The following is a 19,307-nucleotide window of genomic DNA, read 5'->3' as shown; positions in this document are numbered from 1 at the left end:
ATTGTTTAGCAGAACTTTGTTTTAGTTTAGTTTTGTTTCTATTGCATTAATCATATCATGGCCCGTCACATTTATCACATTGACCTGAGCTGACCCTGGTGGCTGTGGCTTAGGAGGTACATGGGTAGAGCTGGTCGTTCACTAATAGAAATGTCAGCGGTTTGATCCCCACATCCTCCAGTCTGCATGTTGAAGGGCAAGATTCTGAACCCCAAACTGCTCCTGAAGGTTGTGCCAAGCTGCGTGTTAACGTGCATCTGAATGGTTAGATTTGCTCATCATGAGCCGTTTGCTCATCATCAACTCCTTGCATGCCAGCCTCTGCCATCAGTGTCTGAATTTGTGTGTGTGTGTGAGGGGGTGATTGTGGCAAGTAGTAAAAGCACCTTGAGTAGTAGTAGACAAGTCCATTTACCATTTACCTTAGGAGGGGACTTAACTTGTAGGTTAGAAATCACTAAGCTAATCTACCCAACTGTATATAAAGATGTGAAAACTAGCTGGTAATTTCCATTCTTTTGATGACAGTGATGTGTTGTTTAGGCAGCCTCGAAGCATAATTACCCTCGTATCATACTGTACATTGTCATCTCAGACATCCAAGGCCTTCAGGCAGGAACTAACCAGACCACACCAGAGGGATGTCTATTTATTCTCACGTCGCGGCACTCAGACAGTTGTTTTATGACTGACTTTGCACAACTGTTGTATGTAGCGCCCTCGCCATGTGCTGTGTCCGAGCCTGACTGGAAAATGGTCACGGCATCTGATCAAACATGAGACTGCAGGCAAGCTTTGGTGTAAGAATGCAGGTGCCGCAGAGCTGTGGGTTCCTGTGGCATTCCTTACTGCAGAAAGACCACTGTGACCCAGTCATAGCCTGCAAGCTTTCACAAAGCCACTCGAAAACCACAATGGAATGTCTCATCACCATATATCCTAACAAATGTTCCACATTATGGCTTTTCTTTCTTCATCCAAGCTATGGTCATTTTGCGGTTTGAAGTTCATATACTTGTAAACTTGATATAAACCTTCACTTTTTCTTTTAAGTTTTTAAATTTTACTTTTTCACCACAAATGGTGAGCTTAGATGGAGTTTGTTTTGAAGAGGGGATGTATTAAGAGAAGTTTGCAGTCACAAAAGTAAAGGAATGGGAAATGAACAAACAACCATAGAAGTCCATCCTACACCTCTTCCTATTGTTTAATTTCTCTGCGCCAGAGGGTTTTGACAGGCAGGACTGTAACAGAGAGAACAGTGGCTGAGCTGGAAGTGCATACCAAGAAGTTTTATAGCCGTGTGGAATGGAAAGAAATATTGAGTGCGTCTTTAGACCTCACAAAAAGCCCCCGCAACTTAGCCCTCTCCTCTGTCTCCTCTACCTCGCTTACACCAGAGAGCCCATATATGGACACGTATATGAAAGATTCTCCCTCTGTGTGTAAATACGGAAACTTCTAGCCCTGTGACACGAGGGGCAAAAGACTGAAGGCAAATATTTAAAGAGGGCTATCGACAAGATGCTGGGCAGCTGTGGCCTGAGAAACAAAAGAGCGAGCCACAATTATTATGCTGCAGGAGGATATCAACAAGCATTAAAAAGACACTGAGCATTAAAGTCAACGATTTAAATACATATCTCAACAGCCTCTGATCCCAGAAGGAAGAGTTTCTGAGGACTCAACTCTGATGCTGCGGAAGGAATCTGTTATCTGGAACTGGAACTGGAAGAAGTTCAAGCTGCCTGTAAACAATCATTAACTGCCCATTTCCCTCTCGACTTGCCCTTTACTGTGTACAAATAAACACAACAGAGTAGTTGTTTTCCTAAACCGAAGACATATTTGAACTGCAGAATGTCAGACAAATTGACTTTTCTGTTCTAGTATTCGTGTTATGACAGGTCTGGCCTTCTTAATTTTACACTAGGATTCTAGCATGGCATCCCACATAAGTCTGAAATGAATCGTGACGGTTCCCCTCGGATGCTTCTCTCCTCCCCTCTTTTAGTCTAAGCTGACTGAGCAGCATCAGATATGGCTGACATTCTTGCCTCTCTGTGTGTCCCCATCTGTACAGGGGGAACACAAACAAATAGTCTGGGAGGAGCCCTGCCAAGGCCACAAATATTCATCCATTATGACTTCTACCCACATTCGATATTTTTACACCATAGCTCAGCTTGTTTTCTCTCAAGTCGTAGCATGTGTCACTGAGGCTTTTCTGCATACTTTCTTCTCTTAAAGGGTTGGTTCAGATTTTTTGAAGTGGGGTTGTATGAGGTACTTATCCATAGTCAGTGTATTACTGACAGTAGATGACTGTCGGCACGCCCCCAATGTGGAGAGGCAGGCAGGATGACAGGCACAGGAGCTAAGCAATGTACTGCTGTCGATGGGGACAGCCGCTAAATGTTTTTTAGCCACCTAAAAATAGGTCCACCTTAAAAGATCAATATCAGTTTCAGTCTATGCTATATTTAGAATATTTTCATTACTTTACCTTACAGCCGTGTTTAAGTTTACACAGGGTAACTGAAGCCATTATCAATTGCTTCAAAGCCAAAAATAGTCCTTTTTTCTTGCAGAACACGAGAGTTAGTTTGTTAGTTTTGTTAGTTCCTAACCCTTTTTCAAACACCAAACTCACAGAATAACACAAACTAACTCACCAATCAAGGCAGTGGCAGACCAGCAGCTCAGGTGTTCTGCTGTTTTTGTCAGTGGGGCAACTTTAATGAGAGCATAAAACGGCTTTCCCTGATGTATAACCTTAAACAGGGCTGTTTGAAGGCAAGTAAAGTGGTGAAAATATTCTAAATATAGCATACACTTGACACCATCATTTATATCAACTAATATTGATGTTTGTTTTAGGCAAGCCTTTTGTAATGGATAAAATATGTTTAACTGCTGCCCCCATCCACAGTAGTACATTACTTGTCATCCTGCCTGCTTCTCCAAACTGGGGGCATGCAGACTGCATCTATTGTAGGTAATACACTGATTATGGATACCTCATACTTCAAACAACCCCACTTCAAAAAAATCAGAACTACCCCTTTAAACTTTGACCAATGCATCTGTACAGGATATCTGTCCAATCATGAAACAATGTAATAGTGGAAAGGTATGTGCTCCATTTCTTCCCTGTAAGACTTTTATTACAGGCCTTTACAGTCTGAGAGATGACAGATCCTTTCGTTTAACAGCGGCTACTTGTACTGTAGCAAAAGAACTTGGCACAAGAAGAATGCTACCCATCTTCAATGGAGCACCTGCAGCTGAAATATTTGACCTTCATACCTCTGGAATTTGACTGAAATTATTAAGCATGGGTGTGGTGAAAATTGTGGATTTCGAGGCAGCTTTTACTGAACTCTTCGGTTCCGTTAACTAAACAAAGAGTTTGATGGAATTACAACTGACTGAGGGACACTTTTGTTTGATTTACACTCTTAATGACAGATTTATCACCACGCAGAACTGCATGAGTCAAAGTGTCATAGACTTATTGCAACTATCCGTCAAGTAGAATACTGTGGCAGTTTCTGTGCCCTGTTTGTGGGTAGATGTCCACCTGTGCTCTCCAATACACAAGTTTGAGTCTTAAGACTACGAGTACTGTATATGTCAGAGGAACCTTACTGTGAATAAACCCAGCGGCAGTAGGCCATGATCTGGGCTTGGGTTACAGCTTGGGTTGCACCCCCTCTCTCCGTTTTTGCTATGCTAAATGATTATGCCCCTGCATGGAGCTATCTAATCCCAGGGGTACTGCCTGAAAGCCAGAGCCAAGGAGTTCTCGCTATATATATCTGGACGATGTCTGCAGAAATCTTCAGATGGTATTTGACAAGGAGCCTGCCAACCCTATGCTTCTCATAGTTTCACTCCGTGGCTGTGAACTCAACTTGGTGGGACAGCTACCCTCAATATTCCCTTGCTGTTTTTGGTCAGTTGTAATCATGGGAAAATCCACATACAGTACATGTCAGAATACTATAGCCTCACACTAAATGACCAGTTATGGTAAAGAGCAAGCAGCTTAAGATTTTTTTTTTCTGAGCAACATTTGCCATTTTGGTGTTAGACAGACCTTGCGACAGAGCCTCAACAGAAGCACAGACATACTTCCTCTAATGCAGTAACGTTCTAGCCATGAGAGATCCTCAAATGTCTGTCCTGAGGGTCTTCTTATGCAAACATGATTTCAGGCACGACAGCCAAGCTCCTCCCTGAGCAGCGACTGAGGAGAACCGGACATTCCATATGCATAGCGGGTTGTCACTGTAGGCCTAACAGATTAACTAATACAGTGTTACAGTATTTGTATTTAAGCTGCTGTGTCACTTAAATTGGCAAGAGGACAAACTGCAGTACCACATCAAGACCAGAAAGAGACAGAGTTGAAAGTCTGAGAGTTGACGGGGTCTTATGTCTCAGTTGACAATTTCCTGAATAACCAATGTTAAATTTGGTTGATTTACAATTTATCTGCTCACTTTTTGCCCCCTTATTTACTAATTTTATCACTATAAATAGTTGTATGGCTTCAGAATTGCCTTGTGTTTTAATATGGTTCTGTATACTGTACTTTTTACAAGTTTTTTTTTATAACCATGGCTGTCCTAAAAATGCATTCACATGGTAGGAAAATAAAGATAATGATAGCATAGTGAATGTGCATTCTGCCGATTTCTGCACCTGTCTCACTCAGCTGTTGCCTCATGTAGACAACTGAACTAGGACACAGAGTGGATCAGGATTCCAACAAGTGAGAGAGTCTCAGATCTGTCCAAAAAAAATGGCAACTGTTGTCTGATGGCAAGCCTATTTTTATATAATGCATGTTTTGAGGAATTAATTCATCCAGTCAAACTACATCCTCTCAGCTGTTTGCCGCCCTCTGAGGATGAATATTGAGAAGATTCCTGGGTGTTTGAATGAGTTTATGCAATCACTGTTTCCAACACAGACAGACCCTTCCATAGAAAATAAATTCTTCCCTAATGTGGCTGTTGGCAAAGGTTTGGGACAGAGGGAAGTAAAATCCCAAACATTTATTTGTTCATGTTGTTCCTACGAGTAACTTCTCTATTAAGATATAATTGGTTTTCATGTTTCAGAACTAATTCAAATACTAAATGTAAATGGTGGGCTTAAATGTTTTTCAAAGCTTCCATCAACTGTTCCGATAGCTGGCGTTAGAGGCCTTGAGATGCAGATTTTTTTTTTTTTATAAAGCCATAAAAAAGAAACTAATCTCTTCAGAATACCACCACAACCTAAGAACTGCCTTAAATATTAAAATACTTTGTTATTGCCGTTCAGCTTACATGTGTCATGTAGTTAAATAAAGAAAACCATGTTTAATGCCATTCTTAATGTGTGAATGCCTTTAATTCTCCAATGTAGACTTCAGAATGCAGTAGCATTTCAATAACATGTGGACATAAGGATGGATTTGTAACTACTTTAATCAAAGCAAACATTCTAGGTCCTGGGCTAGCTTGATTTCATTCCCAGAATGCCACAGCAAATCCAGTGTGCTATTACAAACCTCCCCTGGGTCCATTAAGTGAAAAGGGTGATTTAGATAATTAAGATCAAATTGAAAATCAGTGCTTTACTGTCAAGGGACATTATGAAGACACGTCATTCTGAAGATAATAAATATCCTATCAATCCTAAATAATATATGCACACAACATTAAATTGAGAATAGAAACATTTATATGTTAAACACAGCATATTTTATATGTCAAATGAACAGATTCCTATGAGCTTTATACATCTATTGGGACTATAGCCTATCATCTTGTACTCAATGGCATATATTGAGAAAAAGAAAAAAACACCTTTTCCAGACCCTAAAACCAAATGCTTTACCTCAAACTGATTCTGATCCAGAGCAGGAGAAAAGCAGGCAGCTGTAATGAAAACACTATTCCTGATATTGGTCATATTTTACTACTGAAAGTCTGTCAGGCATATAGCAACAATAATTTGTAAAACAAACCAAGAACCAGAGCAAGACCAGAATAATTTTAGGGGACATATCTAATAGCATTGGGCCTTGGACTCTTGGCATAGAGTCATGCATTCATATTACAGACGAAGGCAGGTGCATGTAAGAGAAGGCGACCCTAAAAATATCCTTGAGGATCCTTGTGAAGACTGGAAGACACTTGGTGTGTCGTCAGTCACTGTAGTTGTGTGTTTTAACGTTTCATTAGCTCAGTGCATTTATATAATGTTTTAAAATATCTAAAAGAAAAATTATTGGATCCAATATAAAAGTATTGTATAGAATATGGTGTTACACATTCTTTCAGATTTAAAGATACTAAGAAATATACTGCATAAAAACTGAAATATTCTTCTTAAGTACTTTATAAAGCAGTTAACATTTCTCAAGTGCTAAGTCAACCAGCAGCTCAGCTGCTATAATTGTGGTAGGCCTATAAAACCCACCCTGCCTGGCTGCTGATGGACTCTCTGCTGCCTCAGTCAAATGACACATCAACAGTTTACAGGGAGGATATCCGATTTATTATCAGGTAAACACTTCCCTGTCTCCAGACTGTGAACAATGCCTCTAGGGCTTACTGGGCTTATCAAAAGCATCTCCTCTCAAACAGCACACATGCCTTGAGCTACTCCAATTTATGCCAGAGGAAGCTATGCTCACCTACCCCCCCCAACTATTATTGCAGCTGGCTGTGGTCCCACTCCCAGCCTGTAATGGGACAAAATGAGACACAGATAAATACTGTCATTGTGAAAATAAATGAAATGAATAAAGGAATGTAAAGCAAACATTCCCCTGATTTCAGTAATGCTGGAATCAAGACACTTAATATAACATCAATTACACATGCTGTTTTTAACATGTGTTGCCACATTGGTAAAACAAAATGTGATCTGCATCTTCTCCATGCATTAAATGGCTCCTGTAACATTACCATTATGAAGCCTTTCCGTGGGAGCTGCCTGCTTGTCCATCACATCCCATATAAAGGCGTATCAAAAGTCAAATGTTTGGGAGCTACGAATCGCAGAGCAGAGCCTTAAAAAACGCCCGGGCACCCACACACGCCCCCTCCAAAAAAGTATTGGATGTCCAAAGGAATCCAGTCACCCCCCCTTGAAAGTACATATTTGACAGGGCACAGTCAGGCAGAGCCTGCACTCCAGCTTAGTGTTCAGTTAGGCACAGACGCCCTAGCCGCTCTCCCTCCTTCGTTTTCATTCGGACGTTTTGTGGTGCCTAACAGCAAAAAGCAGCCATGGATGCCATCAAGAAGAAGATGCAGATGCTCAAGCTCGACAAGGAGAATGCCTTGGACAGAGCTGAGCAGGCTGAGGGAGACAAGAAAGCAGCAGAGGACAGAAGCAAACAGGTCGGCTGATTTTTTGTTTTCTTTTTTCTTTGGTGGAAAATCCCAAAGATCGATAGAAAAAGCAGGAATACCAGTGTAAAGCTGCCCTTTAAATGGATCGCCTCCTAAATACGGATTTATTACTTTCATGGATAAACCCAAATAAGGATTGAATTAAGAATAACCAATCCTTCTTGATTTTTTGGGGGGATATTATAAATCCTTCTCTCAACTGTTGTTGGTGATGTAAATTTAGCCAATTGTGTTGATGATTTAGATAATGTTAATTAGAGAGAAATATTGTTTGATGGTAAATTGAATAAGTGCATGTTTATTTCATACCCTGTTTAACCTTATGATGTTTTCTTATATGCATGTATAGTTAGAGGACGATATAAGAGAGTTGGAAAAGAAATTGCGTCTTACTGAAGACGAAAGAGATAAAGTGTTTGAAGAGTTCCAAACTGCTGAGGAAAAGCTGCTGGCCGCTGAGGAGGTCGCCACCAAGGTACCTGATCCTGATGTGCATGAGCTTCCCTAACTTTTTTCCTCTCTTTCCCCTGTCCTGTCCTGTCCTGTCCTGTACTGTCTTCTCCTGTTCTGTCGTGTGCGTCTCTCTGTGTGCGCTCTTGCGCCTGTGCGCGCGTTCACGCAACTCCTCGCTGATCACCTCTGAAACTGTCTGGGCACTGAAACCCACCTCAGCTTGAGGACGATTTGGTAGCTCTGCAGAAGAAGCTGAAGGGAACTGAGGATGAGTTGGACAAGTACTCCGAGGCTCTTAAAGATGCCCAGGAGAAACTTGAGCTGGCTGAGAAGAAAGCTGCCGACGTAAGTTGGGAAGGGGTTCACAATGGCACCATTCCTGCATCACGCTTCTTCACACCTTTATTTTCTCATCACCGTGAGTGTGGCAAGCGACAGTTCAACACCACGGAGAAACACATTTCCTCTCTGTGGTCATTCAAAATCGACCATCAAAGTCACAAATTGACCCGTTTTGATCAAATGCCAATAATTGTTGAACTGTTGCTTTATGTTCAAGGATACACAATTACATACACGTCCGCCCAAAGAAAATCTAATTGGCTGTGTAACTGAAATACTCATTATTTATTTGAAACCCAATCCATGGGATAACTGATAGCGAATCCCCTATTTTGTCTCATCATATTGTGTTTAGGACTTGTTTGTGTTTAAGGTGTGTTCAGTCCCAGGCTGAAGAAGTCTTTTTCGGAGTCAACAGTAATGTGCAGTCTTTGGGGCGCAGAGAGCAAGCGCCTGGATAAATATAGCCCACTGCTTTATATGGTCAAGATAGAGCTCACATCTGCGGACTGCGCTATTTGCTTACCACAGGGGGGAAAGCACTGATTTCTATCAAAACTTCCCAGGAAGCGTACTAATGGGGAAAAAAACATAATAGATCATCTACAGAAAGAAATAACGATCCTTTTAAAATATTTGCCCTTTTCATAAATAGCCTACATGACAGGAGAGCCAGGCTATGTAAAGAATTGAAATGTAGGCATTTTAAAGGTCGCGACCTGCTGCTGGGTAGAAAATAGCCCAGCCTACACTTTAGGTCCTCATAAACTTTTTCTTTTTCACGACAAACAATTCCGTGAATGCCCGAGTTCGTGTATGAATCGAGTTCAAGTGCAATAGACACTGAGTCAATGCGGGGAATCAAGTGGCTTATAAGTGGCCTCCAGGACGACCCGTTGTAATAATCCTTTAATTGGATTCCTTTGAGCAGTTAGGCCCTAGTGTGTCTACTTTATTGTCTAGTGAGTTTTAGCCTGTCACATTTGATTTGATGCTGTGTTTTATTTCATGTATGTAGCTAGGCCTATATATATATATATGGACTATATATAGATGCGTTTTCCTTCTATTCCTATAGAGACGTTTAAGAATGGCCCCTAGTGTTAAAAGGAGTTTAACTACTACTTAGTGTTTTATGGACTTGTCTTCCCCGCTTCCATATTCTCGCAGGGCTTTTCTGTGATATCTGCAAATTCCAAAACATAGCCTGTAATTACTGTCAAGACTTATTGAATGACCTGTAATCTGTAGAAGTATTTTACTACCATGTGTACTGCTCACAGTTGACCCGCAGAGGGCGCTGTGGCTCTGTGAGAGTATCACAGTGTACAGATGGGGTTTGCTCTTGTCATTAAAAAGACATCGTTACTTTACATCGATAACGTTTTTCATTTTATTATTTTTAAGGGACAATAAAGCAGGCTTTAACATTGCAACGCTTTGCACAGCCGCGTAGAATATTTATGTTTTTAGGTCTATTTTGAAATCCGCAGCACTTCCTGGACAAATAACAGGCATATCAGAAAGCTTGCGCACTCCTGCAATGCCTGTCTTCACCTATGGTCTTCACGCAGCTTTCGGCACAATCAAGGACGTCATCTCGCTCCTTGCCAATTTCTCTTGCGCTGCGGCTCATAGTGTAGTCGGTTTCTAAGAGAAAATAAACATATATATAGTTGTACAGTAAACAATGGCCGGGGCTGCGTCGCTGGAGGCAGTCAAACGAAAGATCAAATCTTTGCAAGATCAGGCAGACAGTGCTGAAGAGAGAGCCGAGAGATTACAGAAGGAGCTGCTCTCGGAGAGGAAAACCAGGGAACAAGTAAGCATGTCTACCGCGCGTGCACACAGACAAGAGCCGCTTAACAAACGCAAAAAATTAGCCACACATCCTCTCGTTGTAGCCTTTATGTATGAATGCGTGCTCCACAGAATTGATAGCCTACACAATGAGATAACGGGATTTATCTCGATAAACCGCAGTGCTGCACGCTGAGCTTTACATGGCTCCATGCAGTGCCACCACAGAGTAGCTTCTCTACTCAGGGTTTCATTGCCTGCTGCTTCTGGCTAAACGCTCCTAATTGGTAACGTTAGGCCGTGACACAGTGCATCATTGTGTTGCCTCATAGCAGTACTGTGTTTCACTCGCATCTCCTTTGGTGCACTTTGCTGCTAACGGTCCCATTCAACCTGCTTTCTAGTAACTTCCGTTTGTTTTATTTTTTCAGCCGCAGGTTAAACATTTGAATCAATTATTTTCAGCAACCAGGAAGTTGCGACTAAACTGTGGCAACATTAAGGTGTCAGCAGCAGCAGTGCGCACCGTGAGCTCGTGCTCTTTGACTTGCCCATATAAGGACAATAGGTTGCAAAAGAGTGATTTCCCTCCGTGTGAACATATAGCGGCAGATCTCTAGACTGGGAATAAATCTTTCTCCGGGGGCTTACAGCAGTCTGAGCCTGTCTCAGGCTGCGGCTTTCTAATCAATGTTAATCAACCACGCGGGGTTTTTAAATGGGGTTGAAATCATTGCTTCAGTTTGTAGATCATTATTGTTATTAGCACCTCCCTTTTTACAACCTCAAATGCACTTTGGTCCATCCAATGCAGCAGTCATGCAGGGGAAGCAGTCAGACTTGTGGTAGTTGAAGCCTGTTTTCACAACATTTTCAGCACAGTGTAAGTCTCATACCTGCCCAACAGACATCCTAAAGCAGAAGTAGCTACTACAGGTTTGAATAATTTGAACAGAAAAGGTCTTCTCTTTTTCCAGTCCCTGATAATGCATAGCAAGATACCAAAGATACCAGACCATTCAAGCAATTCAATTGGAGCAATTACACTGCATATGTGACCAGTTAAATTCCACTTAAATGTCACCTGCGGTTGTGAGCTATCTGGGGAATTTCACGTGTACCATGTGAGCAGTCATTTACAGTTTAATTGTCTCCCTTTTGACTTGAGCCTTGTTAATGTTCTCTCAGGGGCCTACAATAAAAAAATGGGCAGGGTATTCAACCTTCTGTCAGCCTGGGACATTGTTATCACTATACATAGAAGCACAGACAATACTCCCGGGAGGGCTTTTTCCCAACAGGTGGCATACAAAAACACTTAACCCACCTACGGTCCATTCTTTGGCCTGACGTGTGTGTGATTTCCAGGTTGTTTGTTTGAGACGATGACCTCCAAACTTTCTACTGACATGCTCCTCTTCTCTTCCCAGGCTGAGTCAGATGTCGCTTCACTTAACAGACGTATCCAGCTGGTTGAGGAGGAGTTGGATCGTGCTCAGGAGCGTCTGGCTACTGCCCTGACCAAGCTGGAGGAGGCTGAGAAGGCTGCTGATGAGAGCGAGAGGTGGGTTCTTATGAGCAGCGCATACTCTGTCCCCTGATCTCTGCCGTGACCAAGTGTCAGGGCTGTGTTTACGGCCCTTCGTATGGGGTACGAGCTGAGCATCTTTGCAGCAGAGCTTGGTGTCAGACAGTTACACTAGCTGTGTCAGATAGCGCAGTCATTTAGCATCCCAGAATTCTGTATTTTCTCCCTCTTTCATGTCAGAAAACAATACGCCTTTAACCTTAGAAAAATATATTAAATATTTAATGGCCGACATTACTGTGATCTAGACATGTGTGTCCGTGGGGAGACTGTAGGGCTGTCAGGTCTCAGATCCTGATTTCTTACATCCCTCGACTGTTTGTTCCCTCACACAGAGGCATGAAGGTCATTGAGAACAGGGCCATGAAGGACGAGGAGAAGATGGAGCTGCAGGAGATCCAGCTCAAAGAGGCCAAGCACATCGCTGAGGAGGCTGACCGCAAATATGAGGAGGCGAGTTCTTCAGCCCCTGGCAGCCACCCCAAAAAGACATCAAACACACAGTTGCTCATTTACTGCAATCAGTAATTCTGTGACATATCTGTTACAGATATTTCTTTTATGATATCTCAGTCTGTTAATTCTACTTAACTTTTCTGTTTTATGGTCCGATTAAGAGCACCTTTACCCAGTGATGACAACACTTTTGAAGTTTCAATCCACAAGCACCATTCACATAGTCTTTTCTAATGAGTTTATGTGTATAGATAACACTTTGTTTTAATTTTGCAGTACATTTGATAAATGGTTTATAACAAATTATAATGTAGTTTGAAGCACATACGAATTTATTAATGTATTTATCACAACTTTAACTTCTTTGGCCCCCATAAGTGGAGGCTGGTAGATAATGAATGACAACATAGTAAAACACAATCGTATTCAGTCGTGGGGTATAACTAAGTACATTTACTCAAGTACTGTACCTACATACACATTTTAGGTACTTGGACTTTACTTGAGTTACTTTATACTATATATAAAATCGAGTAAGAGACTAATGATTTCTTACTTTTGATACTTAAGTATATTTACCTGATTATGCTATACTATTGTACTTTTACTTTAGTTACATTTCAATGCAAGTTTTATCACATTGGAGTGGAACACTTTAACACAGAGTAAAAGAAAAGCACATCCTAGTTGTGTCACTCACAGTCATCATATACTTGTGTTGTAACACTTTGTTGTGCTGCACCTAAAGGTTGCCCGTAAGCTGGTCATCATTGAGAGTGACCTGGAGCGTACAGAGGAGCGTGCTGAGCTTTCAGAAGGGTAAGATGTTTCACCTTTACACGCTTTACACGCATTTCATCTGCACTTACACTTACACGTGCCCTCGCATTTCAACAGTTGGAGCTTTGAGCGCTAATACACAAAGTGTCAGACTTGTATCTATTTGAAAAATATGTGTCCTGTGTTGATTATTTGCATGCTCTCCATGGTTTGAATGGCTTTGGCTTGCGCACGTATGCCGCACCCAACCACTAACAGACGGGCTCGGAAAGCAGATGATGAGCTAGGGATTTTGGAGCAAAGCATGAAATCACTAAACTCGTCAGTTACAAAGGTACTACAAACAAAACTAACACAAACACGTATTGATGTGTAAAGTGGCTCTTCACACTTGTATTCATGCTGCTGAGCAAACCCTTTCCTTTGCTTGCTGTGCTTGTTCGTTTCCTCTTTCATGCTATTTTATTCTGGGCATGTTCTCCTTCACCCCTCTAACATGGCAGAGACTGTCCAAGAATAACACCTAACATTTAAAGAGAAGCATGGCACCATTTACCAAATAATTGATTCCATTGTAACCCACTACTCTTTGTGTGATCACAAGATTCACATTGCTAATTTGACAATCCTGCTCTGTTAAGGCACTTTTAAGGTACTTGGGGTTCCCTCCTTGTTAATCCCTGTAGTTCTTATTTATCTTGTTTCCTCTCCCCCCTCTTTCTTACTTTCCTTCTACCCGTTTTGTGTCCACCTCTGGCTCTGTCCATCCTCACTCCCCTCCTTTTCCTCCACCCCCTCTTCTTATCCATGGCAACTTTATCCCCTCATCTAAAACAACAGCAAATGCTCTGAGCTTGAGGAAGAGTTGAAAACTGTGACCAACAACCTGAAGTCACTGGAGGCCCAGGCTGAGAAGGTAAGTCCGACCTTCTGGCCGAGTGCATGCTGTCAAACCCCTCGACTTCCCGTTAGACAGGGTGGATGGGGAGCAGGAGAGCGCGGGAAGCCGAATGTCTTCACTTCAGTTTTATTCCATCATCCATATCTGTAAAAATAAGTTTAAAAATGTGTATGAAGGACATTTAGAGTTTGACTCCATCCATGCCCGGTTGTTTGACATCTATCATTGTTTTTGTCCCACAGTACTCACAGAAGGAGGACAAATACGAGGAGGAGATCAAGGTCCTCACCGACAAGCTGAAGGAGGTAAAGTTTCACAAGTGCTTATCTGGTGTTCCAGGCTGGGTCCAGGCTACTTTATACAATTCACAGGTGCTGTATCACACTTGGACTAACTCGTAAATCTGTCTCTGTAACACAGGCTGAGACTCGTGCTGAGTTCGCTGAGAGATCAGTAGCCAAGCTTGAGAAGACCATTGATGACTTGGAAGGTATGATTTTTTTGACCCTCACCCCAGAGTGCTACTCTGGTTATTTTGAAATGGTTATTCTGTCAGTGATGAATGAAGCTCAGTGCATTTTTAAAAATCTCTTTAGCCCATTTTCTTTTGCTTTGCTCTTGGACTCTGTTTCTGCTTTCCCCTTAATGCCATTGTGGCTCTTTTTCAGACAACATTAGATACTTATGTAGTGGTGGCTCTTTCTCTTTTAAGTGTTTTTTTTAGTTCCAAGGTAGGAGAGAATGGCTTTGGTCTTTATCAGAGAGATAAGAGGGCCTTATGTTGACTTAGTGTTCAAGGAGTCAAAGTGAGGGCTGAGAGTGAAATATTTGCTCCATTTATTCACGGCACTGAGGAATGTTCCCTGACTTTTGTTTCATTTCCATTCTATCATTTTCTGGTGTAACTTTGTTTTCTTCTTTTCCCCTCTGTTTTCATTTTTTTTTATGTCACCTCTTCCTGTCTCGTCCTCTCTCTCTCGTCAATGTTCTGGATTCTTCACCCTTCACCTCCTTGCCATGTGCTCCTTCACCTTTGCCCCCTCCCTCCCTCCCTCCCTCCTCCTGCACCCCTGGCCCACCAAATAGATGAGTTGTATGCCCAGAAACTGAAGTACAAGGCCATCAGCGAGGAGCTGGACCACGCCCTCAACGACATGACTTCCATGTAATTTTCAACCTGCTGCGCCTGCCTGCTGCACCCTCTTTTCCCCTGCATCTCTTTTCCCTCTACACCAGCTACCTCACCTTATAGTTTCTACCCCTCATAACTAGTACATACAACCCTTGTACCTGCCCCTGCACTTAAAAGGGTTACGCAGCTATCTCTTAGATAGTCTTAAAGTTTAATGTCTTAAAACAGATATGGTGCTATTCCTTGTCTGTAATTGAAGTCTACTTCCAACAATTACAAGTGGTCTCCCACTTCACACTTCTTTATAAGGATGTGGTTATGACGATACTAAATGTAGTGTCATTGGTGTAGAAGGATGCTATTAACTGGACTGAAGTTACGTTATGCATTGTTGATTTTGTCAGTCTATGCAATTTTATAGTTTTATAGATAAATAGACAATATTTTGACATGACATTTTGACGTCCTAAGCAGTGCGTGCACGAAAACATTTCAGTGAATCTGATTCTAACTCTAGGTTATGAGTGTTTTTAATTTGTCCTCTTTTACTAACATGGTCTACTTCTGTCCAGAAGAAAGCCCCCCCTGTGTGTTTGTGAGAGCCCTCTTTGTTTTGTCATTATACCAGTTGAAGACTAACTGTCACATTTTAGCTACACCCTGGTTGAGCCCCTCAGTTTTGCTAAAAAAGTTTTGCGGGAGATTGACAAAGCGCACCGCATCGGTCTGTTCAAGCGCTGCTCCTTGTGTTTTCGCAGAAAAGGTGTTGATGTAATCAGAGGAAGGAGTTGATCTGACCTCCAGTTTGTGTTTGTGTTGTGTTTGCTACCTCACAATGCATTGTCATTGTGAATTGTGGTTTTGTGGTGTCGTGCCGTGACTCCTGTGGTTCTGGTGCATTGTGGTGCACGATACATATTCCCCTAGGTCCCACACCAACTCCCTGGTTCACTGTACTTCTTCTCTCCCACACAGATAAATACTTTACACCCCATCAAAGACGCCTCCTGTCGGCTGAGTGGCATCTATCTGCTCTCTCCTGCCCTCTCTCAATTTTCCCATCCCCCTCTGTCTATGCTTTCCTTTCCTCCTCATGTTTTCATCCTCATGTCAAAGTTAATTGCATCTCATCACTTGTACAGAATCCTAGAATCTTTCTGCATTGTGTAAAAAATAAACGTCCTTCCTTCTATGTAAGCTGTATCTCTTTACTCTGTCCTTTTTTTCCCCTTATAAATGTATTTATTTTCAAGTGGCTCTAATAAAACCAGGAAGCCATGATTTTAAGTTATATTTTTTTTCATTTTGTTTCTGCATCTCAACAAACCATTTGTTGAGCTTTACCCTGCTTTCGTCACTACTGTTCTTTTTATTTTCTTCAAGTTTTGTTCTTTAAAGCTATAATGAACATCACAGTAACATAAGCACAGAAACCTAGAACAACTACAGTACAGGAACTGGACCGAAAGCTGAGCCAAGTTGTCTTCTCTTTTAGCGTTTGAGCCTGATGCATGCAAGCACTTTTCAACATTTAGTACTGTGATAGGAGCAGATGACTGGAAAGATATGAGAATTGTAGAGAAATAGTGTTGGATTGTTAACAGGAAGATTGTGGTGGAGTAGAGTAAAAGGTGTAATGGTAGAGTACAGAACGGTATGTAAGATTTGTTGAGCCTCATCTGGTTGCTGGAAAAATTGGATGAAACTGCTATCAGTGATTACGACACATGGGCTTTGTATGATACACAGTATCCTGTCATATATTTGAATAAATATACAATCACACATTCTGAGTCTTTTTGTTAAAGTCATTCCCATAACTTCAGACACAGAAAGATAAGCAGAAGTGAGCAATGTTCTGGTGTTGTGTTTAGAGACCACAGAACATTAGTTAAGCCGCAACCTTGAAGTCTCCATCCACGCTTTCAAATTCCTCTTCTGAAGGGGGAGATTTTTTATTTCACTAAATTCTAAGATTCAAACGTATCCCAGGCAAGCTTGATTAGGTAGGTCACAGATTTGACGGCCATGAGCTGTCTAATATGCAAAAACCAGTTAGTACATAGAGAGAAAACAATATACAGTCATCGTAGCTGTATGAACCACTGCCAGTTACAAGCTAACAAACGGCAAACAAAGAAAAAATGCAACACCATTCGGATACATCTGCTAGTCACAGATTTTAGCTCACAACCCACTCCTAATCTGAGTCTGACTGATGTCGGATTCAGGATGCTAAAACTAGTTGTAGCTCACGGAGCTCTGCAAGCCAGCTACCAGGCTCCGTGTCTGGCCACCTGCTCACAGGGCTCCGCAAGACAGCTGCCCACCGCTTCCTGTCTGAACCTTGCGTTCGCCTTAGGCGGAATCTCTCCAATGTGTCTAGCCACCTTTCACCTGTCAACCACAGGTAGATGCTAGAATGAAGCCAGCGAATGTGGCTAGAGTAGCAGAGGTGGGTGGGTCAAGGCCAGATCCAGAACTTCTAGATGTTCAGAAGAGTAGATGTGCTTCCAGCCCCTTCCCTGACTTGGACTAAAGATGTCCAATCAAACTGAGGCCACAAAACCAGCTGTATTTAAGCATATGATAAGACGCACTTGATAGAGAATGTTATGACCACAATAGCAGATATAGTTTAAAACAATTATTTTTTTATTCTGTTCCCACACTATCCAGTTATAAAGATTTTATTTAAGATGGCATTTAAGTCTTTAACTCTTTTGTATTAAATCTGCTCACCCTCTGTTTTCACTCTACACACCGTCCTGCATTTCTTTACCTGCTGCAGACAAAAATCCAAAGAGTGGATTGCCAAACTCCCTCTCATAAACAGCACACTGTTTGGTCATCATCACCAGTGTGATGTGTAAAGATTTAAAAGTAAAAAAAAGTCTGGTGATTTGTTCTAGAGAAGGTATGTTTCAACAGGCACTTTCTCTTTTCCTATTTTCCTCTGACTTCCTTTCCTCTCTCTGTTTTCCAACTTGCATTCTGACTGCAAAGATCGTCTCCACCAGCAGCTTCAGAAAAACCGCCTTCTCACTAATGAACTACGTGTGGCTTTGAATGAGGACTGAATTGAGTGAATGTTTCATGTGTTTGTTATGGTTTTGTGTTTAACGTTTGTATGACAATCTGATCCAGAGCCAAATCCAAAACTCTTTGTTTGCATTGTCCACGTACTGTATGATGCCTGCACTGCTTGAAATCTGTGTTGCTGTTTGTTGAAATCTCTTTAGAATATAGTGACAATCAGGGATTAACTTATTATATACTAACTTATTAATATATCATATTTCTAGTCTTTACAACCTAGTATTATAATATTCTATGTGATTATTTGTTTTATGGGTTGTTGTTGTTATTGTTGTTTTGTTTGTGTATTAATAAGAACCTTGTTGTAACCTCTGCATGGTGGCTTTGTACATCATAATATGAGCTTGTTTACCCCTTGTGTTTCTTGTCAATGAAGTGTAGGTTTAAATCATTTTAATGACTGACCTGAGTGATGTAGCCAGCTTGATTATCGATGCAAGCTAACCAACTGACTCACTTGTGCTGGTTTTATGTGAGATTAAAACTTTTCCATTTGATGTTCTAACAGAGAAACTGTCACATGCTAAAGAAGAGAACCTCGATATGCACCAGATGCTGGACCAGACTCTAATGGAACTGAATAATTTGTGAAGGCATGGTCTGACCCCACACGCACTGTGGTTTTGGCTTTTTGTACTTGCACCTTGCTTACCATAAACCCCTCTTCTCATACCTTGCCCATGGTGGAGATGAAACAGCCAGATGCTATTCCTATTGCACCATCCTGCCTTCAGCGGAACTCGACCAAGGAGCAAAGCTAAGGGGAAATAAAGCTTAACCATTCCCTTTGATGAAGCCTAAACCGAGAAACAAGATTGTTTTCGTAAGCCAGTTTCTAACCTTTAAATGGTGTCTGCCTTTTGCAATACTTTAGATCGTTTTTTTCCCTTCTTTTTTTTTTGACAAGTCATCTGGTGAAATGACATGTGCAAGATTGTTTTCTACTTCTGCATTGAAGCTGATCTGGTACGTTCCATTCCACCCTGAATATGCACATACCAAAGGACAAATTGAAGAAATTTTGCACTTAGTTAAACCTCAGCATTATGCACATTTTGTTATTTAAGACAACTTTGTTTGAAACTATTCATGCCCTCCTCCAAGAAACTTTTCTCACAAGTGTAAAGATACATTGGCTATGCCTGTCAACATGTATACTGGTGCTACTCTATTGTTAACCAATGATCAAAAATGCCAATGCATTACAATATATTCTGATTATTGAAAACCATGGTCCAAAATTTTTTCATCTTGTCTACAAAGTATGATCTCAGTCATCTGGTTGTGCATTGTTTTAGCATTATTAATGTAGATGTCTCAAGTGTTAATCATATC

At 41.4% G+C, this 19,307-nt stretch overlaps 1 protein-coding gene across 1 annotated transcript; it reads left to right on the top strand.

Annotated features, from left to right (window-relative positions):
* Positions 1 to 7,178: 7,178 nt before the first annotated feature.
* tpm1 (tropomyosin 1 (alpha)) lies at positions 7,179 to 16,070 on the top strand. Its single transcript, XM_083916995.1, has 10 exons — positions 7,179 to 7,409; positions 8,094 to 8,219; positions 11,447 to 11,580; positions 11,940 to 12,057; positions 12,809 to 12,879; positions 13,681 to 13,756; positions 13,984 to 14,046; positions 14,162 to 14,231; positions 14,828 to 14,906; positions 15,849 to 16,070. Exons 1-10 carry the CDS (start codon positions 7,296 to 7,298, stop codon positions 15,850 to 15,852), a joined length of 855 nt encoding a protein of 284 aa, XP_083773121.1. The 5' UTR covers positions 7,179 to 7,295; the 3' UTR covers positions 15,853 to 16,070.
* The last annotated feature ends 3,237 nt before the right edge of the window (positions 16,071 to 19,307 follow it).

The sequence above is a fragment of the Echiichthys vipera genome, assembly GCF_963691815.1.
Source record: "Echiichthys vipera genome assembly, chromosome: 7".
Lineage (NCBI taxonomy): Eukaryota > Metazoa > Chordata > Actinopteri > Perciformes > Trachinidae > Echiichthys > Echiichthys vipera.
This window is presented reverse-complemented; position numbering and strand designations above follow the sequence as displayed.

Coding starts and splice junctions, on each gene's coding strand:
- tpm1 (XM_083916995.1), top strand. CDS start 7,296: ATGGATGCCATCAAGAAGAAGATGCAGATGCTCAAGCTCGACAAGGAG. Junction 11,581..11,939: donor GCTGCTGATGAGAGCGAGAG/GTGGGTTCTTAT, acceptor TCCCTCACACAG/AGGCATGAAGGTCATTGAGA. Junction 12,058..12,808: donor CTGACCGCAAATATGAGGAG/GCGAGTTCTTCA, acceptor CTGCACCTAAAG/GTTGCCCGTAAGCTGGTCAT.